The sequence below is a fragment of the Daldinia loculata genome, assembly GCF_022478755.1.
Source record: "Daldinia loculata strain CBS 113971 unplaced genomic scaffold F4817scaffold_23, whole genome shotgun sequence".
Classification (NCBI taxonomy): Eukaryota; Fungi; Ascomycota; class Sordariomycetes; order Xylariales; family Hypoxylaceae; genus Daldinia; species Daldinia loculata.
In genome coordinates, this window is record NW_026054877.1 from 338,930 (window position 1) to 364,124 (window position 25,195).

At 38.3% G+C, this 25,195-nt stretch overlaps 7 protein-coding genes across 7 annotated transcripts; 4 read left to right on the forward strand and 3 right to left on the reverse strand.

Annotated features, from left to right (window-relative positions):
• Positions 1 to 7,367: 7,367 nt before the first annotated feature.
• On the forward strand, positions 7,368 to 10,530 carry F4817DRAFT_337028 (uncharacterized protein). Its single transcript, XM_049303245.1, has 4 exons — positions 7,368 to 7,779; positions 7,874 to 8,191; positions 8,248 to 9,952; positions 10,008 to 10,530. Exons 2-4 carry the CDS (start codon positions 7,890 to 7,892, stop codon positions 10,188 to 10,190), a joined length of 2,190 nt encoding a protein of 729 aa, XP_049159297.1. The 5' UTR covers positions 7,368 to 7,779; positions 7,874 to 7,889; the 3' UTR covers positions 10,191 to 10,530.
• A 774-nt stretch (positions 10,531 to 11,304) lies between these two features.
• On the reverse strand, positions 11,305 to 13,496 carry F4817DRAFT_315741 (calponin homology domain-containing protein; the record flags this gene model as incomplete). The annotated part of the gene is made up of 4 exons (XM_049300580.1): positions 11,305 to 12,202; positions 12,252 to 13,231; positions 13,289 to 13,355; positions 13,450 to 13,496. The coding sequence occupies 4 exons, from the start codon at positions 13,494 to 13,496 to the stop codon at positions 11,305 to 11,307; spliced, it is 1,992 nt and encodes a 663-aa protein (XP_049159298.1).
• Positions 13,497 to 14,300: 804 nt separating this feature from the next.
• F4817DRAFT_337031 (uncharacterized protein) lies at positions 14,301 to 16,367 on the forward strand. Its single transcript, XM_049303246.1, has 2 exons — positions 14,301 to 16,020; positions 16,080 to 16,367. Exons 1-2 carry the CDS (start codon positions 14,416 to 14,418, stop codon positions 16,110 to 16,112), a joined length of 1,638 nt encoding a protein of 545 aa, XP_049159299.1. The 5' UTR covers positions 14,301 to 14,415; the 3' UTR covers positions 16,113 to 16,367.
• Positions 16,368 to 16,709: 342 nt separating this feature from the next.
• On the forward strand, positions 16,710 to 17,178 carry F4817DRAFT_315743 (Tim10/DDP family zinc finger-domain-containing protein; the record flags this gene model as incomplete). Its single annotated transcript, XM_049300581.1, has 2 exons — positions 16,710 to 16,827; positions 17,012 to 17,178. The coding sequence occupies 2 exons, from the start codon at positions 16,710 to 16,712 to the stop codon at positions 17,176 to 17,178; spliced, it is 285 nt and encodes a 94-aa protein (XP_049159300.1).
• Positions 17,179 to 17,482: 304 nt separating this feature from the next.
• F4817DRAFT_337038 (60S ribosomal protein L25) lies at positions 17,483 to 18,878 on the reverse strand. The gene is made up of 5 exons (XM_049303247.1): positions 18,793 to 18,878; positions 18,496 to 18,707; positions 18,233 to 18,300; positions 17,850 to 18,142; positions 17,483 to 17,771 (listed from the first exon to the last, which is right to left on the reverse strand). The coding sequence occupies exons 2-5, from the start codon at positions 18,521 to 18,523 to the stop codon at positions 17,684 to 17,686; spliced, it is 477 nt and encodes a 158-aa protein (XP_049159301.1). The 5' UTR covers positions 18,524 to 18,707; positions 18,793 to 18,878; the 3' UTR covers positions 17,483 to 17,683.
• F4817DRAFT_103007 (putative methyltransferase-domain-containing protein) lies at positions 18,730 to 20,631 on the forward strand. The gene is made up of 3 exons (XM_049297363.1): positions 18,730 to 19,636; positions 19,801 to 20,222; positions 20,314 to 20,631. The coding sequence occupies exons 1-2, from the start codon at positions 18,983 to 18,985 to the stop codon at positions 20,023 to 20,025; spliced, it is 879 nt and encodes a 292-aa protein (XP_049159302.1). The 5' UTR covers positions 18,730 to 18,982; the 3' UTR covers positions 20,026 to 20,222; positions 20,314 to 20,631.
• A 1,547-nt stretch (positions 20,632 to 22,178) lies between these two features.
• F4817DRAFT_102906 (enolase-phosphatase E1) lies at positions 22,179 to 23,791 on the reverse strand. The gene is made up of 3 exons (XM_049297362.1): positions 23,516 to 23,791; positions 23,355 to 23,395; positions 22,179 to 23,029 (listed from the first exon to the last, which is right to left on the reverse strand). Exons 1-3 carry the CDS (start codon positions 23,556 to 23,558, stop codon positions 22,385 to 22,387), a joined length of 729 nt encoding a protein of 242 aa, XP_049159303.1. The 5' UTR covers positions 23,559 to 23,791; the 3' UTR covers positions 22,179 to 22,384.
• Positions 23,792 to 25,195: the final 1,404 nt, after the last annotated feature.

Consider the following 25,195-nt stretch of genomic DNA (forward strand, 5'->3'; position numbering starts at 1 on the left):
AGTCATACGTATTAAAGTGGTTACTTTATATTAAAAAATTATTAATATGTGTAAATATATATATTATTTTTTAATTGATTTTTTTAGCCAATTATAATAATTTAATTTTTAATAACAATTTTTTAAAATATAATATAAAAAGATTAATTATTATATTATTTTTTATTTATTTAATTTTTTTTCTTTTAATATTATTTAAAATATTTTATTATTTTAATTAAATTATTTTTTATTTTAAAATTAATTTAAATCTTTTTTATTATAATATATTATTATATTATATTATTATTAATAATATTTTTTTTTATTTAATTATTAAAATATTTAGTTTTTTTTTTATTAAAGTTAAAATAACTGGCAAGTAATAAAATGTATATAATATAATTTATATATTTAAAAATATTATTTATGGTATTATTATACTAAATTAAAAAAATTATATTAATATTAATTTTTTTTATACAATTATAATTAATAAAATTATATTTTTAAATATTAAATTTATTAATTTATTTAATATATAAATATTACCTTTAAAAATCGATAAAATTAAATAAAAGTATAAATTATTTTTTAAATTTATTTATATTTTTTAATTATATAAAAAAAAAAAGTTATTTTATATTAAATAAGTTATAACTTTATAAAAATTAACGATAATAAATACTTTTAATTATATAAAGAATTATAAATAAACGTTAAGTTAAACGTTTAATTATAATATTATTAAAAAATTTAATATTAAAATAAAAACGGTTTTTAAAAAATAATTTAAAATAATAATATTTTTAATATATATTAATTTAACCAACTTTAAAAAAACAAAAAAAATAACTAGTAATTTATATTATTATTTTTTTATAATTTATATATTTAAATAATAATGTATTTATATTTTTAATACGATTAATAATAAATTAAAATAATAAATTAATTATATTAAAAAATAATTAATATTAATTTTAAAAAATTAAAATCTTATTTTTAAATTTAAAAAAATAATTACGTTTAATATAATTGATTAACGAAACGGATGGTTATGTAAATATTGGTATAAATTTATTTTATATTTAATTATGTAATGTTTAAAAGTTTTTTTTAATATAATTAAATATAAAATAAATTTGTATATATTATTAAATAAATATATCGTTTTTATTTTAACGTATATTAATATTAAGGTAATTAATAGTTTATTTGTTAATTTATTATTATTAATATTTTTTTAAAAAAGTAAAAGTTTAATAATTAAAAATAAGTTTTGATTTAAAACCTTTGTTATTTAAATTAAACTTTTTAAACTTTTTATATTTAAAAAATAAATAATTAAATTTTTAAACGCATTTAAAATTTTAAAACGTTTAATCGAAACCGCTGCTAATAATAGTAATATTTTTATTGAAAATTTTTTATTTATAATAAATTTAAATAAACGTCATTTTTATAACCTTGGTTTATATAAAGTTAATTAATATAAATATAAAAAATTTATATTATACTAATAAACCACCGATATATACAAAACTGCTATTAATTAACCACAATTTAATTTTCTGATAAAATGGTTAGGTTAAAATAAATTTAAATTATAGTTTAAATAAATAAAATTAAAGTTTAAAAAGGTTATTAATTAAGTAAAAAACTGTATAAAACGGGTTAAAGTTAAAGTTAAAAAACGGGTAAAAGTTATTAAATTAAAAAATAAAAATATAGATAATTTCGATTATTAACTATTACATTATTATTAAAGTAATTTAATTAAAAATTTTTGCGTTTATTTATTTTTTTATTAAAATTATCTTGTTATTATTAATATTATTAATTTTAAAAAATATTAAACAAATATAATATTATTAAACCCGGTTATAAGATATTTTATTATGTAATTTTAACTTTATAAATTATATAAAAGTTTTAAAATTATTTTATTTCTTTAATTAAAAATATATATATCTTTATTTTAAATTATTTTTTAATTAATAATTATTTTAACTTTTAATTTATATTGATTTTATTTTATTACCTTTTATTTTTTGATTATTAATTAATTAAATTTATATTTATAAATTAAAATATAATGCCATTATTAACAGCTTAAAGCCTTTTACAAAAATTAAGTTATTAAAATAATAAACCATATTTTACAAAAGTTTTTACCTTTTATTTAATACTTTTATATTTTATAACACGCACGTTAAACTATATATATAAATAAAAGTAAACTTTAAAATTAAATTATTATTATTATTACCATAATTTAATCCGGTTAATTATAAAATTATTTTTAATAAAAACTTAAATATATTTTTTATAAATATAATATATATTAACATAAAAAAAAATAATTATATTTTTACTTTAAAATTAAAATTAAATAAAAAAATAATTACTTTAAAAAAACCATATAAAACTTTTAATATAAAAAAATTAAATATTTTATTTATTAATAACATTTTATAACCTAAAATATATAATAAAATAATTTATTAAAACGTAACCATTTTTAAATTTCATATAATTTAAAAAATTAAAAATAAAAATATATTAATATTATACGAAAAATCTTAATTTATAATATAAAAATATAAAAATTTTAATAAAAAATCTATTATAACATACACTTTTATAATTTAATGCATTAATTAATATTTAATATTTACATTAATATTTATTTTAAAATAATAAAATATAAAAATAATAATTTAAAATATTATTATAATATATATATAATTTAAAACTTTTATGTAAAAAATAATATATATATATTTTTTTTAAAAATTAAAAAAAAATACCTTAAAAAAATACTATTATAAATAGTTAAATTTTTATATAAATTAATAAAATTAAATATATATTAATTTAAAATTTATTTTAAACATTATTAAAAAAAGTTAAATATAATTTTATTAATTTTTAACTTATATTTATTAATTATAAATTTTAATTAACCGTTTAATATTATAAATTTTTAAATAAATAATATATTAAACGTTAATATTATAAATTTTTTAACCAAAAAAAATAAAACTTTTGTAAAAGTAAATATTAAAATAAAATTATAAAAAATATTAAAATTGGAAATAATTAAAAATTTTAATAAATTATATATTATAATTTATAAAAAAATAATTATTATTATTTAAAAAAAATAAGCCAAAAAGTTAAAACTATTAAATTTAAAAATATTTAATATAATAAAACGTTATATAAAATAATAAGTAAAAAATGTTTATATTACATCCATTTATTAATTTAAAATAACCTTTAATTATTTTATAACAATATAACATATAAAATTTAATTTAAAAAAAACAAAAATATTAAACACGTAAATTAAATAATAAATAAAATATAAAAACCAAAATCTTAACTTTATTAAATTAAACTTATAAAATTTACGCTTATATATTTTCATAAATAAATTATTTATTAATAATTAAAATATAAATTTTTAAATTAATTATATTATTATATTTAATAATAAAAAACTTATAAATTATAACAATAAAATACGCGTTACAAATAATATCGTTTATTAATTATTTATTAAATATAAATAAATTATTTGTAACATATTTATAAATAAAATTTATAATATAATATAAAAGTTTAATATAAATTATATTATTTATAATATAATTAACATAATTTTTAACTAAATAAATTTTCTTAAAATTTTTTTCGTTTTATATACCAACTTTTTTTTATTATATTAATACTTTATTTAAATAAATAACATTAATAAAAAAAAATTAATAATTAATTTTATAACTTTATAACAATTATATAAAAATCAAAAAATTAATAATATTTATTAAATTTATAACAAATATAATTTAATTAATATAATAACAAAAACTTTATTAAATAAAACTATACAAACATTAATAAAAAATAATTAAATTAACTTAAAATTAAAAAAATAAATAAAAAAAAAATTACAAAATAATAAAACAAATTAATTAATAAAAAAATTTACAATTAATTAATTACAAAAAGAAAATAAAATAAATAATAATTACATAATAACTAAAAAAAAAAGCCTTTTTTTTATAATAAAAAAAAAACATATATATATAAATAAACCATACTTTTAACATAACTTTATAAATAAATTTTTTTTTTTAAATATCATTAATACACCAATTTTAACACCATTATTATTTCAATTACTTTATTTATTACTTTACCATACATACATATTTACCAACATTATTATATATTATTATAAAATTTATTAATAATTATATTATAATATAAAAAAAACAGATTAAAAAAAAAAAAAAAAATTATTAATATTAAATTTATAATTACATTATATAAAAAAAAAAGAAAAATAAAAAATTATTAATATTAAATATTAATTAATCATTATATTAAAATATTATTACATAAAAATAATTACATAATAATATGTAATTTATCCGTATATAAAAAGTAATTTTTTTTAAATAACATTTATATATATAATTTATCATTAAATTAATAATAATCATTGTAATAATTTCATTTTATATTATATTTTATTTTTTTATTTAATATATATTATTACTTATATTTTATTATATTAATATTAATTAATAATATTATAAATTGATAAAATATTGTTAAAAAAAATATAATAAATTTAAATAATTATTATTATTATAATATTTTAAATTTTTTAATAAAAAAAGATAAATTTTTTATAATTTATACGTTTTTTATAATATTATAAATATAATAAAATCTTATATTAATTTAATATTTTCGGGATAATTTAAAATAAATAAATTTTAACATGCGTTAATAAAATAATATTTATTATATAATTTAATAATAATATATTTATATTTTATTACGTATAATTATTTTTATTTACTTAAATAAATTAATAATTTTTATAATTATTATAAATTTTAATAATTTTTATAATAAAAAAAATAAAAACATAAAACGATTTTATTAACCCGATTTTTTTAAATTAAAATTATAACTTATTAAATAAATTGTAAAATTAAAATTTCTTAAATATATACGTTATTAAAAATTTTAATATATATAAAAATATAAATTTTATTAAAGATTTAAATTTAAACAAAAACATTTATATATATAATAAAAAATTATAAAATTAATTTAAATATAATTTTAATAATTAAATAATTAAATATTTTATTTTATTAATAAAATTATTTTATTAATTTATAATTTAATATTTATATAATTATAAATTATATTTTAAAAGTTATATTTATATTAACATTTTAATTAAAATTTTAAATAATTTAAAATAATTTTATTTTTTTAATAAAATAACTTTTAAAAAAGCTTTAAAATTATTAAACACGTTTATTTCGTAAAACAATTTATATTTAAAAAAAATAATTAATTTAAAACAATTATATAAAATTAAATAATTTAATTAAAATAACTTTATTTTTAACCAAATAATTTATAATACGAAAATAACTTTATTTTCAATTAAATAAAACTTTTACTTTAACCGTTTTAATTAATTAACTTTAATTTATTTTAATTAATTTAATAAAAAATTTAATAAAAAATTTAATTATATATAAAAAATTTAACTACTTTTATTTTAACCGTTTTAATTTAATTTAATTTGTTTAAATTAATTTAAATTTATTATATATTATTATAAAATTTATTAATAATTACGTTATAATATAAAAAAAACGGATTAAAAACAAAAAAAAAAATTATTAATATTAAATTTATAATTATATTATATAAAAAAAAAAAAAAAAAAAAAAAATTACCAATATTAAATATTAATTAATTATTATATTAAAATATTATTACGTAAAAATAATTATGTGGTAATACGTAATTTATTTGCATATAAAAGGCAATTTTTTCTAGGTAATACTTACATATACAATTTATCATTAAGTTAATAACAATTATTATAATAACCTCATTTCGTATTATGTTTTATTTCTTTATTTGGTGTACACCACCACCTATACCTTATCATACCAACATCTATACTTGGTACAAAAATATCCCGTCGCAAAAGTCTAAATACATAGGGGGATTTTACATAGGTGTCATCTAATATTATCGTCTGTTACGCTGATCTACCTCGCAGGCTGTACACATGTAGACATCTATCCTACACAATCTATTGTAACCGTATCTTAATGCTTGCATGAACGTTGGTCCTATGTACATAAGCAGGTACCTACCAGCTTACATGCGAGGCTTACAAGGATAAGTTGGTGGCTCCTTATCATGTGCTAATTAGGAACAGTAAGAAGGTTTACGTCCAAGGTGAAGTGTCCGAAATCAATGAGATAGACATAGTAGGATGATAGAACCCAGAATGGCATCCAAGACAAACAAATAACATGTCTAAGTTAGGTAGGTACATATGTAAAATATATGTATTTGTTATAAAAGTATTTGAGTTTAAGTTTTATCTCAGTAAACTCAGACTAGAATTCGTTGAAATCGGGCTTACGCCCGATTGCGCCACAAGCGCTATAAAACGCCTGGTCCATGTTATTGTATCTGTGGGTCCAAGGCCCAAAAGGGTAACATAAAGCTAGAGTTTTAACGAATTTTAATTTAAAATATATCTGGCGTATTTAGCCACAATTAAAATAGTCTTTTTAAAAATTAAACCTTATATTTATAATAATTTAATATTTAATAATAATGTACGAAATAGTTTTTATTTTTATGACTTAAGGTTAATATTTTGCTTTTTTTACTTTTTTATCTTTTTTGCATACTTATACGGCATTGCGTTATAATATTGTAAGCTTTAACGTTTAAAAATACGTAATAATACCAAAAATGTTATACCAACATTTACATTTACGCGCTTGCACCTATAACCACGTACAAAATAGCTTTTATTTTTATAACTTAAGGCAAGTATTATTTTTTCTCTATTTTTCTATCTTTTTTGCATGCCCATACGGCATTGCGTTATAATGTTATAAGCTTTAACATGGTATATTCCCAAAAACGTTGCGACCGGTGTTGCGACCGGTGTTGCGACCGGTATTGTAACCGATATTGCGGCTAATCATCACCCCGAAAGGCTTAAAACGCGTATATTTACTATTAATAAAGTTAGTAAATGTTTCAAATTAATTAAAACTTACTTTAAACGCATCAATACTATTATTTTTGATGTTATTTTAATATTGTAATCTTAATATTAAACAATTAGTTGTGGTAAAAATCGCCCGAGTTGCCTCAGACCAGAGATGCGAAGTTCGTGGGGGGGGTAGGTTGGGGATGTGATTGGTTAAAAAAAGGTGTGGCGGGAGGGGTACAACGAAGTTCGCGTCACTGGTCTGAGAAACTGAGATAATTTAAGTTCTACCCCTGACGCAAGGTTAAGCTATGTAGGTACTTACACTAATTAACTAGACTAACTTCTATAGGTACTTCCATTATTAGACCGTTATCATTTATCATGTATCGATGTGGAGCTTAGGTAGCTTCTAAGTGGGTGGTAACTTGTACATGCAAATGCAGAGAGCTTCCCGGAATAGCCAAACTCCCTCTTACACATCTGCACACCTGCACACCTACACAACTACACAACTACTAAACATAACACATTCGTTCCCGTCTCTCATAATCTTTGCTATTACTCATTGTGTCTGGCCTTGATGCACACTATATCCATGATTTGTCCTGCCTAGCCTTAATGGCTCTCCTTTTATCTATCATAATCGGATAGAGATAATACTACATATAATAGTCGTCTTGATATACCCCGAGCCAACTCGCGTCTTCCGTGTCTATAGTGGAGAGGTATGATGTCCCTGCAACATGTTTCATACCTTTGTTAAATACTTCATGCTCTTCCACATTGCTCTATTGGCTCTTTAACTAACATTACATCCAGCTTCTCACACTTCTTCATGGCGCCTACTACCCCCTCCAAAGGCCCCGAGCCGAAACCCGGGTCGCTTGCAACCTCGAGTACTTTCCCTCGTCACTCTCCTTCGCAAACGAAAGAACCTCGACCCACCCCTCAACGCGCAAATACCACAGAGAATGGTGCCATCCCGCCCGTTACAATTACCCAGGAAACTCCACCAGAGAGGCAGAAAGAGAGGATCGATACATTTGAGTCAGAGACTACTGATGATGTAGTTGAAGCCCCCCGCGCTTCGGTGGACATGGACGATATACCGATTGAGCTGATTAGCAAGGCGGACAAGTTGAGTTCAGACGAATCTTGGTCTGGCCTGGACACGACTAATACCTTTACCTCAGCTTCATCGACTCGCTTTCCGCTAAGGTTCACCCCTCACCACCGAATATCGATCATCTGTCTAGGCTATTTCAGGATTTCTATCACGTTGCTGCCTCGCATATCCGAACCCATATAGATAGCCTTGCTACACGACAGATGCGAGAAACTTCGCCAACTCCGTCGAGTTATTCCAAAAGCTCACCAGCCAGCTTATTAAGAGCCAAAGCGGCTTCCTTTACCAACAAGGAGAAAGCTAAAGAAACGCTAGTCAAGGGAGAGCAACAAATGCTCACGGCCGAGGAGTTTGCTGATAGAAAGCGAGCTAAAAAGGCGCTGGAGCAGAAGAGGATCCTACTGGAGGAGGCGGTTGAAAGACGGCTTTGCGAAGGGATTTATGACCGCATATATCGGCATCGCACTACCCAAGATGAGGCGCAGGACGACAAGCTTAGATCCAAGACAGCTGCATTGGCTCTTGTTGGTATTGGGCCTGCAGATTTAGGCGTCGACCTCGGAGAAGTTTCCGAGGACACTCCTGAAGCCCGCATGAAGAAGCAAGAGCAGATTCGAGAATACTTAGACCAAGCCCGGAAAGACTTGATGTTGATGCATGAGAAGAGGTACCCCTTAGGCAAGCTCAATCATCTCAAGGCTGCTCATAAGAGCATCGTTGACACGTTGTCTCACTTTCACCCTTCTTCGTCAGCCGACGAGATTATGCCGATGCTCATCTATACGCTGATAACTATGCCGCCTGAAAAGCTCGGTGTAATTAGCGATTCCAATTTCATACAAAGATTCCGATGGGAAGAGAAACTAGAGGGAGAAGCCGCATATTGCTTAACAAACCTCGAGGCCGCAATCACCTTCCTACAAACAGTAGATCTTGCTAGTCTTAGAGCGGATGAGGCGTCGTCGGGCCCCTTAAAATCGGAGAGCCGGCCTGAGATGCAAAGGACGGAGACCTTCCCGCCTGCTTACACGGCAGGCCTATCCGCAACCACACCAAGTCCGGTTGCCGCAACTCCTGACAATATTAAGAGTGCAAAACCTTCACCGTCATCCGACAGCTTGCGGGCTGCTATCCAACGCCGCAGGTTGAGCGACCTTATTCAAAGTCCAGCCCAGGCTTTTGGGAATGCAAGCGACTCGCTGTTTAGCACAGCCGACCAAGGTTTCAAGAACATCGGAACCAGTCTAGGCGATAGCTATAAGTTCTTACTTGGTAAACTTCGAGACAGTTCCGCTAGCGGACGGGAACTAGTTGTCCCGCGAACCCTAGACGAGGCACGGAAACTCATAGGCACCCCACCTCCAGAAGATGATACTTCCGTTGATGGGAATTCTGCACAGGGACCCGAGGATCCCGATCGGCCGACACCTAGAAAGGATGATAAATTACTATCCCTTGTTGGTGGTAAAAAGCCGGCAAGGGATCGAAGCACGGACAGTACAAGGAGTGCCCAGAGTGCAACCAGCTCTAAAAAGGTACTGTTCACGGAGGATAATAAGGAGAGAACTCCTACTCCAACCGCAACATCGTCGCCTGCATCCTCCAACCCGGCTTTGGTCGAATCGATGCGGAATCTAGGCAATTCTCTAAACCCCATGAACCGCTTCTCAGGAATGAGCATGATGCGTGGGTTTGGACGCGCGGCGACGATTCCCGTGACACCTACGAAGGATGGTACGGCTAAGACGACAGACGGAGGAGACTTGGCTACGGTGAGAATTTTACGAATGTTCACACGGAGTATATCATACTGACATATTCGCCTAGGCATTTCCAGATATCGCCACGGCGCTACCGCCGAAAGATATCCCGAAAATCGATCCGCCCAAGAAGAAGTTTATGGAACTGCAGAACCCTACTGACCTAAGGATTGGCGATGTCTTAGAGCTGCTGCGAGACTACCGCCGGCTGGCTGGTGCTCTTAAGGATATGGATGCTTTCAAGGAATAGGCGACTGGTTCGTTCTTTATATAGGTAAACTTTGCTAACAGCGATTGCTGGAAACGTACACACGCGTGCGGTTCGTGAGATCCTATCTATAGCGCATTTTGCATGGCTTTGGAGTTTTTTCTTTCGACGGGACGTCGCAATTAAGATGGAGGAGGGTTTTTGGTTTGTTGGTCTTATATAGAGGAAGGCAATGGGAGTTGACCGGGAGAGAATCTAAGTGAGACGCTGATGGTAACTCACACACTCACACCGCACTCACGTCTCAACTACAAATCATCCAATAAAATGAAATCAAATAACAAACAGACAGATACTTAAAAGAAAACAAACAAAACAAGGATGATGATGTGCAACTATTATCTTCGTATTGTATTAATCAAGGGGGATGAGATATATAAACTATCAACAGGACCCTGACTTCTTCAACTTGACTTGACTCGAACTCGAACTCGTAAAGCAAAGCAAAACGCCAACTTTCGAGAAACGGAAACACTAGTTAGTTACCTAGTTAGTAAGTAGTGAAACGGGCTGGCTGGCTACACACACGCACACATCGCAGCCCAATCGATGCGGTTCCCTAAAAAGTAGCCTAACCTAATCTCTCTCTCTCTCTCTTCAAGCTCAGACCTCCTAGCATAGCATAGCATAGCATAGCATAGCATAGCATAGCACAGGTATCTCATAGCCGCAGCTAGCGAGTCATGTCAGCTTTTTCCTCCTCATCCTCATATTTCCCCTCCATGCATGCCTCTCACGTCTTCCCTTCTCTGTATTAACTTGCTTCCGTAGCGACATAGATAGCCTCGCCTAGATAGCCACTGTCTCGTCCCTGCGAAGGTTCTTTTTTTTTAATCCGACCACAATTCCACCTTCTCCTCCTTCTCCTCCGGCCTCCCAGCGCATACAAGGGGGGGTAGTCTGCAACATGAAAAAAAGTATAAATGCAGTCTAACGCAGCTGATTGCTTTCGAGCCCAGAGCTCCCTTGCCCGCCTTACTTGTTATTAAATACCTACGTATGTCTGTATGTGTGTGTGTGTTTGTAGTAGCCCTGGCACTCTTATAAGTCCGGCCACGCTCGACTTGCCTCGACTCGCCTCGACTCGACTGGGAGATTAATGATACCCATTAGCCTTCTTCGTCGGACTAGCCCTGCCATTCGTAATATCCTGAAGCGCCGCCCCCGCCCCCGCAGCACTAGGAGCAGTACCGCCGCTATCGCTACCGCGGCGCTCAGGGCCGGAAATCAGCTTCTCCATGAAGCTGATATAATCGAACTGGGCGACGCCGCGGTCCTGCGCCATGTCGGGGCCGTTGTGGTGAGGCACGATCTCGCAGAGCTTCTCGATAACATCGTCGGGGACGAGGGAGTGGCGCAGGTCCATCTCGGTGACGTACGGTTTTCCGTCGGCCACCTCGCGGAAGCTCTGGAACACCTGCTCGGCGGTATTCTGGTCCTCCGTCACGTCCACCATGAATCGGATGAACTGCTCAAATGTGACTCTGTCACGACCCCGCGACGTCTCCACGAAGTAGTCGTGCATCTCGTCCTCGCTAAACACCAGACCCAAGGACGCCAGTGCCGCCGAGAACTCCAGCTCCGCCAGCGAGTTTGTGTCGTCCCGGTCGAAGTATCGGAACACGGATTCGAACTCCTCTAGTTGGATCGGCGTCAGGTTCGTCATGCTGCGCGCCACCATCTGGTTCTCTAGGAAGGCGAGCTTCTTCTGCACCGACGACTTGATGAGTCCTAATTCGTATAGCAGCTCGTCGTACGTGTAAGTTGTGAAGTCGTTTTCTTCGATGTTAGCTTCCTGACACTTGGCGTCGACGGCTGCGATCTTCTCTAGGTAAGCATCCAGCGGCGGCAGATTATCACTTAATTTTCGCACGTGCAGAAGTTGATCTTCCACGTCTCCTTCGAGACCCGAGATGGCGATTTGCATCGTATTAAGAGCCAGCGCAAAGTCGTTGGCCTTGTCGGCAAACGATTTACGTAGAGCGTTCTTGATACTACGATAATGGTCAGCGAATGATAATCAACTATACCTGAATAACTTACTCTCTAATAGTCTCGTTAATCAGTTGGGCGCGCATCATCTCAGCCTCGGTTAGTTTAGCCCATTCCCTATCCGTTGTCTCCAACGACAGCTCCGGAGGGGGCTCATAGGCTCTAAGTCGGTAGGTGCCAAGCTTAGTCTTAATGTTTCCTAATAACGTAGCTAGGTCACTCTTCTCGGCGACCCATTCTCTCTTCTTGCCCCTCTTATAAGATGCGAACTCGGTTGCTTGCCTCTTCGCGTCGACGTACGTTCCTTCGAAAGTTGCTTGCTGCCATTGTTCTATTTGCTCCCTCATCTGTCTCAACAACTCTGTCATCCGCTTCTCGTAGGCACTCTGCATCTCCCATGCTCCTTGCATGTTGTTAACGAACTTCTCTACTCGTCGGCCAGCATTCTCAACCTTCTCCATCTGCGAAAACGCGTGGAACCAGTAGGCGATATATGTCATCAAACTCCTCTCATCGGGCTTAGCAACATCGCAAACATCTTCGACATCTAGCAAGTCGGGGATACCGATCTCCTTACTAGCGATATCGAATGCTAGTTGCATATTACCTCGGTGGTCGGATTTGTCTAAAGCGTCGTAGTCGATAAGATCGGGTCGATGGATGTCTAACAGCGCGCAGAAGGCGAGTCCATCATTCCAGCTACTACTGAAATCCCGAACGTCGACTTCGTCATAACAGGCTGTTTTACGTTGACACCACAAGAGAAGACCCTCCTTGGCTGTCATACCCTCCTCGTTAATATCGCTAATGGTAAATCGCAGAATAAGAGTCCAAATAAGACCTAAAATAATTTTGCGATTTCCGTCGACTACATCTTCTGCACCGATATTGGTCATCTGAATCCCCCTCGACTTAATAAAGTTGAGCGCCGTGTTGGCATTCTCGAACTTTTGTACTCGCAACTTCGGTTTCGCCGCATATCGCCCCAACGATTCGCTAGACAAGCATTCGAGCAAGTGTATTAGAAGTACCTACAAATCAAGATAGTCAGTTAAAAGATCTATTGGTCTGGCAGCGGATATACCTACAGCATCGCTGAGGTCGGTAACGAGATCCTTAACCACTAAACCCCTCGGCAAAATCTTGTTATTCATCCTAACATTCCAGTCATGTCAGTTCCTGCTACTAGTAATAGAGAAACAATATCTCTCGTCATAAATAAAGGAAGTATCGAGATTTGCTGGCTAACCATTTTGTAAACGTCTTCTGTTGGACGTTGATCCATTGGTGAGCCATCTTGGATGAGGCGAGGCCCCCCGGCCGCTCAGGGGCAGCTTAGGTAGAACGAGCGGTCGCGATGCAATTCGAAGTCGTATTTCTGCGACCTTTTTCGCCTTCGACTATTTATCGCTTTCCGAAGAAGTCGAAGACTAGATATTGGGATGCGGCGAGGGACGCGGGTGAGCGTGGGATCGCGAACACTTGAAATTCGGGCTGCGATCGGTTGGGTAGAATTTATTCGGTTGAAGGTCTCCTTTGCTCCTTTATTGCGGGATCTCGGCTTTGTTGAAATGTTGTAGCGGGATACAAGGCGCGGCGCGGGATCGGGTTGAAATACTAGTGGCTTAAAAGTTGTGGAACAATTAAGAGGCTGGAGATATAATAGTAAATACAGATTAACTCTGCATAATCCGTGTTTCTCTTCTCTTCTCGTGGTGTTGCTAACGTTGCATTGAGCTGCCGAGTTGGGAATGCTTTGCTTTGCTTTGGTGATTGTGTACTTTGTACTTTTGTGTACTTCTTCCTGCCTCTTTCAACGTCCATAATTGGTTGCTAAGGGGATCCCCCTTATTCTCCCAGCCCCGCTACGGGCAGTACGGGGTCTTAATAATTATCGATAAGGAGATAAACACAGGGTCTCGGCTTTAGAGTGACTCCTAACCTAAATTGGAAGTGGACCTGTGGGCTGAGGTCCCTCGTAAGATCTACGGTACATAAAGAGGTACGTACATAATGTATCTCTCCACCGGCCTGCTGCGTACACAAAAAGCGGCTGCCCGGGAATAGAGTTTCGCCGTCATAATAGAATCGGCTAATTCCATAGAATTAATTATTTTTGCTGCGTCATCCCAGTAGTTTAATAAGCTTAAAACTCAATTGAATGTTTTTACTTTTATAACCGTCGTCCGTGACAGCGGTTTGATCATCTTAGAACATGGCTTGCAGGTCAAGACTCGCTCCCGCTTTGAACCGGGTAGCGATACCGAGTTTGAGAAGATCCGTAGCGGTTATCAACCCGGCCATATCTGCTGTGCGATGTATCTCAAGCACCGCTCCGAAGAGGCTCCGAGAATCTAGTGTAAGATGCGCCGGATTCACAACCGATTCCTACCCCGAAATCAAGCGGGATGGCCGTTTTGCTCAGATAACAAATGAGCACGTGGATTATTTCAAGAATCTTCTCGGCAAGGAATCGGCTATCGTCGACGGTGTAACCGGCAATGCTGGGGAAGATGAGATGGAGCCATTCAATATGGACTGGATGCGGAAGTACAAGGGCCATTGCAAATTGGTGCTGAAACCGGCATCTACCGAGGAAGTCAGTAAGATCCTGAAGTATTGTAATGAAAACATGTTGGCTGTCGTCCCTCAAGGAGGTAATACCGGTCTTGTCGGCGGCTCCGTACCTGTATTCGATGAGATCGTCGTCAGCACTAGCCGAATGAACCAGATCCGATTCTTTGATGAAGTAACCGGTGTCCTAGTTGCGGATTCAGGTGTCGTACTAGAAGTAGCCGACCAGTTCCTTGCCGAGAAGGGTTATATCTTCCCCTTAGATCTTGGTGCTAAGGGTTCCTGCCACATCGGCGGCAATGTCTCGACCAACGCTGGCGGACTGCGGTTGTTGCGTTACGGAAGTTTACACGGAACTGTCCTAGGCGTCGAGGCTGTTCTTCCCGACGGGACAATCTTGAATGACTTGAGCAGGCTGCGGAAGAACAACACGGGCTACGACTTGAAGCAGCTCTTCATCGGCGCAGAAGGAACTATTGGAATGATTACTGCGGTATCGATACACTGCCCCCAACGATCTAAGGCTGTCAATGTTGCGTTCCTCGGTGTTGAATCTTACGATAAGCTCCTGCAAGCTTTCAGGGAAGCTAAGACGCAACTTGGTGAAATCTTATCTGCCTTCGAGTTGATGGATTCCCAGAGTCAGAACATTTTCCACAAGGTCAAGGGGAACAAGCGGCCGCTCGATGGCGAACACCCTTTCTACTGTCTAATAGAGACAAGCGGTTCAAACTCGGAACACGATAGCGAGAAGTTGGAAAGCTTCCTCGAAGATCTCATGACCAAGGAGATTGTTAGCGATGGTGTTATGGCACAAGATGAGACCCAATTCAGGTCGCTATGGAGCCAAAGAGAAGGCATCACGGAGACCCTAGGGCACTGGGGTGGAGTATACAAATACGACGTGTCGATTCCCATAAAAGAAATGTACCAGCTTGTGGAAGATACCAGGAAGAGGCTAGAAGACGCAGGGCTAAAGGATGGCACCGAAGAGTCTCCTGTCGTCGACGTCGTTGGTTACGGTCATATGGGAGACTGCAACTTGCACCTAAATATTGCAGTGCGAAGATACGACAAGAAGGTAGAGGAGGCTCTCGAGCCGTTTGTTTACGAGTGGATCAGCAAGAGGAACGGCAGCATCAGTGCCGAGCACGGCTTAGGTATTGCCAAAAAGAAGTACATCGGGTATAGTCGAAACGAGACGACGATAGGGTTGATGAAGCAAATTAAGAACCTCTACGATCCGGTTAGTATCCCCTCACTCCAATTCTTTGTGTCTTTAGACTATACTAACATAACTTCTAGAATGGCATTATGAATCCCTACAAGTACATATAGAGATGAATTATACCCTTGTATAACGTATAGCTTCTTCAACAGATGAATTCAGGTTATTTTACGGCCGGTCATTGTAAATTTGGGCTCAAAAGGAGGTTGGAAATGAAAAGGATATCCCGTGAGCAACTTGTAAAGGCATATAGGTAAACTAACTACCTAAGGTTCTTCTATAGTTACATAGGGTAAAGAACACGCCTAGCTCTACATGGAAACTTGTAATGCTATATATATAAAAATATAAAAAGAATTTACGAATATATACGCCTACTTCCTTTAGTGTATCCCATGTAAAAAGTCTCAAATCTTTATGAAATCTCAATATTCAGAAGTAGAGTATGCCATATGGTAGGTATATGAGTGGGTATAAGTCTTATCGATAAGCAATACACTTCGAATTTGACAAGACAAAAAAGAGCTCCTCCAGGAAATTTACTTCGTCCTCGAGTACATACCTAGACATCGTCATTGCCCTCACCAACCTCGCAGTACAAGACCACCCCACCCCCCGCCCCAGACTCGCCCTTACATAAACGCCGCGACCCTTGTCCTCTCAAAGTTAGGTGGCATACCTAGGTACGCAAGATCCACACCGCAAAAATGGCCGACGGCAACATCAACCTCAACGACTTCGACCTCAGCAAGCTGAACGAGAACGACAAGGCCGAGCTGCGCCAGTTCTTCGCGAACGAGGGCCAGAAGGCTCGTATCCAGACCAGTACGTCAACGTAGTTTCTCTCCCGAACCCTGACCCTTCGTCCTTGTACAAATTACTACATACCTACCTATCTGCCCAATCCACCCACCCATCATCTCACCCCGCCTCCGCGCGCGCAAAAGCCACAAAATTGGAAAATTGGAAGTATCGCTTAACTAGGTACTAACACATATCCCCCCTGTAGCCGTTCACTCCCTAACCGACATGTGCTTCCGGAAGTGCATGACGAGCACGATCCGCAGCGGCAAGCTGGACAAGAGCGAGGAGGGCTGCATGGTCAACTGCGCGAACCGCTTTATTGACGTGAGCCAGTTGACCGTCAAGCACCTGCAGAGTTTGCGCCAGGGTTAGATATTGCCTGGAAACTTAGAGAGATGTAAATCGATGGTATGAGATTTTACGATCGACATGCGCCGGCCATGAGAGAATACGTTAGGTACGATGAGGAATTGTACGAATAGCTACGAGAATTAAGGGCTGGGGGGTTAGAAGCGCACAGCGTGGAACGAACTGTCTTAAACGCGGTATCCGGGGACCGGGTTAAAGGCGCCAGATGGACGTATAAAACTTGTAGCCATAAAATCACCACCACTAATAGATCACTTGGGAAGCAAAAACACATAAACAATCAAATCACATTTAAAAAGTTCAATAATTCGTGTCTGAGAAATCAATTCTTTTCCGTTGATCTCATAAGCCTAGCCATCCATAGGCAACGCAACGCCGGCCTTTATGCATATAGTCCACCCGGACTCGAGAATGTGCATCTAATCAGCACAATCTGCCATGTCATCACTTGCCAAATCATTGCCGAACCACCGCGCGAATCAGGTATCCCCCTCTCGTAGCTGCTAATTTAAACAAGGGCGAGCTTGGTAGCCGCAATGTCGAGGGCGTCCACGTCAGCGGTCAGACGGCAGTAAGCCTTCTTGGAGCCATTAGGTCTGTATCACGTAGTCAGTAAAACCGTACCAAACCAAAATACCACCAAGACCATAATTTGATAGTGGCCGGAAACCTACCGGATAAGAGTGTTGATCTTGACGGTGTCGATGTCGTAGAGCTTCTTGAGGGACTGCTTGATCTGGGCCTTGTTGGACTTGACATCGACGATGAAGACGAGGGTGTTGTTCTCCTCGATCTTCTTCATGGCGCTCTCGGTGTTGAGCGGGTGGATGATGATCTTGTGCTCATCCAGACGGGGCTCATGGGGAACCGACTTGCGGAGGTACTTGGGCGAGCGCGAGAGCCGGAGGGTCTTGGGGCGGTGGAAGGTCGTCGAGGTGCGAACCTTGCGCTTCTTGTGCGAGTTGTCCTGCGCCGACCATTAGAATTCCGAGAGGTGGAAGTTTTTATGGGAGTCGATCATCACATATCGATATCGACATTTTCATTGTTAACTTACGCCTCGGAGGGCAGCCTTAGCAGCAGCATTGGCTTGCTTCAGACCCTTCGGCGCCTTGGAGGCACCGCCTGTGTAGAGAAAAAAACGCATCAGCAATCGCTCTTGAATCAGAACTCGCAAAATCTGCTCTGCTCGATGCATCGGCCAGGAAGACGCGCGCGGAAGCAGCGCCAATTCCGACGAATAATCATCGTGTGGGAAATTTTTGTCGAAGACGACTGGAGACTTTATTTATGGTGGTAGTGGTGGTGATGATGATGTACCTTTCTTCGCAGGAACCTTGGGACCCATTGTGATTGTGCTGGCGGATGTTGGCTGTTAGTATGACTTCGCGATTGTCGTCTCGAGGAGGTTGAAAAGTTCGAGCGAAGTTCGAGTGGCCGAAAATTAGCTGGAGGTAGATTTTGCAAAATTCGCTTAGGGTATTTTTGCGTTGTGGACCCACTGCGAAGTCTCTGGGTAAACTTCTGTAAAACTTCGGAAGATTTGAACTAGTTAGCCAGTGCCAAAAATTCATGCGTTTAGCACGTGACATATATGGACTTCCTGGAACTTCATACACTGTGTTTGTCTATTAATTTGTACTTGGTAATACAGTGCTTCGTAGACATTCAACACTGTCTTTATCCTTTTCCAATACCAGGCAACCAGAACCTTCCTTACCACAACCTTTAAACATAACTACTACGATTTATACGACACAACAGCGACTAGGCCACTACATCATCTAACTTGAGAGTGGCCGGCGTGATGGGGGTAAATAAGAGAGGCCGGGTGAAGAACTTGACTGCAGGGCGGCCTCCAACCGTCTTGAAACCGAAGTCGATATCAAGAAAAGCCACTAGGACATTAATTAATTCTCACCATGTCTTAGAGAAGAAGAAAGCTCAAGCCGTAGCTAAAGGCGATATAGCTACGCAGGCTGCAGTTGAGGCCGAGATTGCTGTCCTGGGCGGCCTCGAGAAGTACCAGCAAGCCAGCCTTCAAGGTCAGCGCCTTGACCGCGGGGGAGACAGCTCCCGTGTACTTATGGAATGGCTTAAGTCGATGGACCCGAGCCTCACTTCTTCTACGGGAACTCGACTGAGGATGCTTGAGGTGGGTGCGTTGAGTACTACGAATGTATGCTCGAAGAGTGGTGTCTTCGATATGGAAAGGATAGACTTAAACAGTCAAAGCGATGGCATTTTACAACAGGACTTTATGAAAAGACCGCTACCTAAAGATGATTCTGAACGGTTCGACATAATTAGTCTTTCATTGGTCCTGAATTTCGTCCCTGATGCTATGGGACGAGGTGAAATGCTTCTCAGAACTTTGGAATTTCTAAAGGAGCCTGATGCAGACAGCTCATCTCAGCTACGTGATATATTTCCAAGTTTGTTCATGGTTCTACCAGCTCCAGTAAGTCGCTTCTCAGTATCACATCTGTCTCCTATCTTTTCGGGTCTCGCCGTCTTCTAGGCGCGTAGTTATTAGTATCTGCATGTGATACATGCAAGTAATTTCCTATACGTTTACTTACTACTACTACAACAGATATTGCTAACCAATGAATATTATTATAGTGCATCACCAACTCAAGATACATGAACGAGGCTCATATAGAATCTATCATGAGAGCATTGGGTTACGTAAAAGCCCAGAGCAAGACCACTCAGAAGCTTGTCTACTACCTTTGGGTCAGGAAATCGCCGCTCCAATCGCCTCTTACGACGTTCAAGAAGTTGGAACTTCGATCTGGCCACTCGAGAAACAACTTCGCCATCGTGATTCGCGGCTCATCAGGGTGACAGCCGGTTTTTCAATTAACTAACTCTAAGTGCCGTTCACACCCACAAGGCGAGCAAATGAGACGCATAGCCACCTAATCGATTCGAACATGTCGACAGAACTTGCGATGGTGGGTACCGTCGCCGCGCTAATCTGATAACGCTCTCGTCGCTTATTCTTGGGAAGGGGTTGCAGTCTGCGTGCGCTACCACCTCAGGTTAGTGTCAGTCATCTTTCCGCCCTACCCCTTACTTTATTCTGCCCGGTGTGTATCCCACTGGATGCGCTTCTGACAGCTGGGTTAGTAGGGAGGGCACCTTTCCATCTATCTATCGAGATCGCCAGTCAGTGGACTCGTGTGGTGCTAGGTCTACCCCGCAGTCAATCGTCTATCTACCCGATAGGCTTGGATCGAAATTCGGGTCAGGCGACGTCCGAGCCATTTGTATGGGAACCGATTAAACGGCTTTTGGGGCACTCCGGGTTCCCGTCTAAGGGGAACAGTCGAAATATCTGACGATATATTTATCTGATGATTGGTGATGGAGACGTATATCTCACCCACCGCAAGGATCAATTGCTAAAGTTCACAAATATGCAGCAACTCCCTCGGTCGTATGTGATTACCTGAGCTAGTGTGATATTGGGGAATATATTGGCGATCCTACTTGAAACGTATACTACTGTTTCTCCTGTAGTTGCTAGCGTTCTACGCGGCAACTTTACCCGGGGTATTCGTTGCGGCCACGCTTCGTTACTGGGACTATTGTTTATGGGAATGCCATAGCGACGACGATATTAGGCCGGACGAGCGCGTGTCTGTTCCTTGGGCATAGATAAGGCTATCTCCCGACTCGCCTTAGTCAGGCCAGCTCCAACCAGGGGCAAGTTGTTAACCAGCAATGGACCAATGCGATTCGAAACGATAATGAGTTCAAGGGCGTCTGAGTGTCATTACTTCCTTAGCTACATAATATCGACATCTGCTAGACGCCTAATTGGCTAGTCACGCCTCCTATTTGTCAAGATGGCGTTCCTGGAATGTGTTCTAGACCCCTAGGTTGACGACAAGCCCTCGTGGGAGGGAGTAGGCCCTGCGTACGTTGAGGCGGCGTCACTCCAACCGGGAATCTAGTCACGATGCCACGATATTACGTTTCAAGAACTAGAGTTGCCAGCGGCAACGGCGAAAGCTGGTGCCTTTCTTTACTTGCCTATGCACACAAAGACGTACATGCATACCTACACACGGCACATATGAAGATGGGGGCTTGGCTCCAGTTGATGAAGACCAGACCCCCCGCTTTGGTCAGATGACGGACGGACGATCAAGCAATCAAATCAACTACGCAGTTCGTTACCTAACATAAATGTACATGTATAGACTGATAGACAACTCCCTTGGCGGATACTCCTTACTTACGAGTCATGCATGCAGTACACTATGTCCATACCTACGTAGTTCGTTTACCCCGGATTTCATCCATCCTGTAGCACGGAAACGATGTCCCAGCCACGATCGCCGACCTTCTTTTTAATTACATAGACCTAGGTAGCCGGGGGCCGTCGTGAAACTATCCACTAGTTTATCATCACGCGTGCGCCTGCGTTGGAGATCGCCGGGGGGCGCTGCGGGGTCGGAGACTGAATAGACCCGTTAGAAACAGGCTAGCTACCTCAGCTTCGCGGAATCAATGCGTGTAGTGTAATCATGCGTTATTGCCGGGACTTTTTGATGGGCTAGATGCTAGTTTACGTCGAGCGTTACTCGCCTCCCGAGTGATGCGGAAAATTGCTTGGAGGATGAGGATAATTGCCAGCTGTAAGGGGTCACCAGCGATACCTATCGTTGGAGAAACCCGTCGACGATTCCGAGACATCAACAACCGGTGAAACGAGATGCTACGCAAGTGTACCTGTCTCTGATCGATTCGAAGAGACACCAATTCCTCTGTTTCGGCTCTCATACTGGAACAATGGATGATTCTAAAAGGGCACAGTTTCTCAGCCTACTAGAGCAATAGTCGCTTGACTATCTAGGCCCGTTCTGCACGAAGCTACGGGTGGCTGGCCTTTAATCATCACGCTCGGGATATAGGGAACACTTGGATCCTCTAGGAAACGATCGGTCTGCTAACTAGCCTACAAACCGTGAGCTCCCCCACGTCGAGTTGAGTGCCGGCCGATTTGCAAGTCCTTTAGATACTATCAACCGGAGCGACCAGCTCGGATTGGCCCGCCGGGCTAGCCAAGTTGCACTCAACCATTTCCTTTTAGTCCGATTTGCTTGTCATCCTCTCGACTTATAGTAAGCGCCCCCGATACGGGGGCGGTATTCTGCTCGTTGGCTAGCCTTGGTGGCCCTTCCCGGGCGGCCAGTTACTTCGTGCGCACGTTTAGATCATCGTCGAGGGAATTAAAGGTCTCTATGACTCGTAACCGCTGTGATACCTCGGACGATAAAGGTGCATTTCCAGGACGCTGAACGACCACGCTCTGCATGCCAGCTTGGATAGCAGCCTCCACCTCCTTAACGTTATCACTTAGGAATAGCCACTCCCCGGACGAAAACTCGGGGTGTTGATTGGCAATTTTCTTGTAGCTATCTGTCTCCGTCTTGAGCCCGGCGTTGACGGTGTCAAACCAGTCTGAGATCTGCGGTGTCAGATCGGACGGGGAGGCGTCTGTATGTCCGAAGAACAGCTTCTGTGCCGCCACAGATCCAGACGAATAGATCATTATCTTTAGGCCCTTGCGTTGCCATTCTGATAGCTTTGCGGCAACATCCGGGAATAGGGGGGCTTTCAAGTCACCTGAAGCGTAGCCCTCCGCCCATAGGTAGCCCTGGAGGTTTTTGAGATAGGAGATTTTTACATCCTTTTCCATAAGGTCCCTGGCATGTGCTTCTAGCGCATCCTTAGACGAGGAATATTCTGATGGAAACGCGTCTCTATACTTTGCAAAGTCTGGACTATCCCATTGGGTTTTCAATGTCTCCGGTAGAACACTTAGTGCGTAGGGGAACTAGAACCACGTATTAGTCAACGTGGACTCCTTTATCGACATTCCAATAAGCCAACGAAAGTAATCCAGCATAGCAACGTTGCTAGATGCTGAGATACCAAGCGACGTAATTCGTCATAGCCGGGATATAACTATCCTGGACAACTTAACCCCAGGTTACATAACAGTCTAGTGGTCCGAAACTGCTGTAGACGGACGGCGCATTACATCCACTATCTGAGCGGTCGATCGCCATACGTACTGGTATACAGGGTTATACTACAAGGGTGGTAGGGTTGGGGGATTTGAGAGTTGGAGACACGAGGTTTCCAACGGAATGTCTTACCAGGACATCTTTGACAAAGGAGATTGGACAAACTGTGCCCTCTAGAAGGATACGTATTAGCCAGCACGCCCAGGCTAATGCGTCCAGAGGTCTAAACTACTAGACGATGATAATGATATGAAGCAAGGGCAAGCAAGGTCAGGCTCAGAAGCTGTCCTTACCAATGTCTAAAAGCACCACTTTCACAGGGCTGGATGGGGTCATGACGGCAACTGGGACCGTGGGTCTTCCGTTCTCTTGGAATATCGCGTCTTCAAGATCTTAAGATCTCAGCGAAAATTTCTATCGGGCTGGGGGCGGAAACCAACACTAGTCTACCCGTCGGTGCAGAGCGGTGAAGGCGAAGGTAAAAAAAAAAACGTGGTGATGAGAGCATGAAATAATAATTTGACGTGCAGGAGGAAAATTTTTCTCTCTTCCTTCTTGCTTCTGCGGTTCAGCTCCGACCGAGGATAACACCGAATAGGATAGTAATGTTTAAGGGAAGGAAAAACAGCCGTACGGCACACTGCGTCTTGATGCGTGTCGTCGAGAAGGCGGTCAAGAAATAAAAATGCTCGAATGGTAAGGTAGTAAAAGTCAAATGGATCCCTAGCCTTGTCCCCCAGGAACGCACTCTGTATCGCGCTACTGCACCAACAAGGTCTTGGTAGAGTTTGATGCACCAAAGTTAGTAGTAGCAGCCCCCAAGTGTTCCAAGCGGAGGATAGATGATTGACGAACTCCAAGATGGGAAAAGTAGAGACAAGGGAAATATCAAGATGGAGGGGGAGGGGGGGTAGGCTGACAGGGCAGATAACGATAAACTTCGATAACAAATCTTAAGATCTTAAGAAACCGGAAAGGACAACGTGCTAAGCGGGTACAGATACGTACTTAGCGGGTCTTAAACGACTTAGTGGGTCAGTGGACTAAATCGATAAGGCTAAAAACAGAATAGACCACTCAAGATCGAAGAGACTACTGCATCTTGTGCATCTTGTACATCGTGGGTTTGCGTGGTTGCGTCTTCTTGCATCCTCTTTGCATCGTTTCTGCATATCGGCTACTTAGCCGGAAAACATTGGAGTCCCGGCCAACCCACCTTTCCAACTTGCTAACCTCCAAATAAACCAAATAAACCAAGTAAACAAATCACTTGATTGGTATTATGGGAAGGCTGTGGTACGACGTGTGTCCATCCAACTGGATAACTGGTACGGTTGGTTCCACGGCAATGTATGGTGTCGTAGTGTAGTAATATCAATAAACAAGTCTAAGACAGTAAGTCGACTCGACTCTTTTTAGCTATCATGTGTCTTCGTTAACGGGATGACTATCGTCTAGCTAGGAAAGTCTATCGCCAATTTGGTATTATCCGGCCAGTACCTATATGCTGACTTACTAGTATTGGCGCCTTATTATTCATGCTTGGAGCACGAAGGGCACTTACTTCTAGACAACGCCGAGAGGCTAACTGCACGATGCATCTCAGCCATCCTCAGCTATCAGCCACGGCGTTTGTAGTTACGGTCCACCTCTAACTGCGGACAGCTACACTACACTACACTACACTACAATACGATATCTAATATGATGATATCGTGTCATTCAACGCCAAGTTCCGTCAACTTAGCGCAATCATAAATGATTAGAAACTTGATAAGTCTTCGGCCTAGCGATATAGCGCTGCGAATCTGCCCATCGTCTGTCCATCTCCGTCTTCACCGCCGGATCGGCTCTATATCTGTGTTCTGTTAATGAACCACGTCTCGCTTGCTGTAACAGATCAAATGTGTTTCGGGCAGCGTGTCGCTAGTTATTTCGACGTTGCCCGAGCCCGCGTGGGGTCGTTCCCCCTC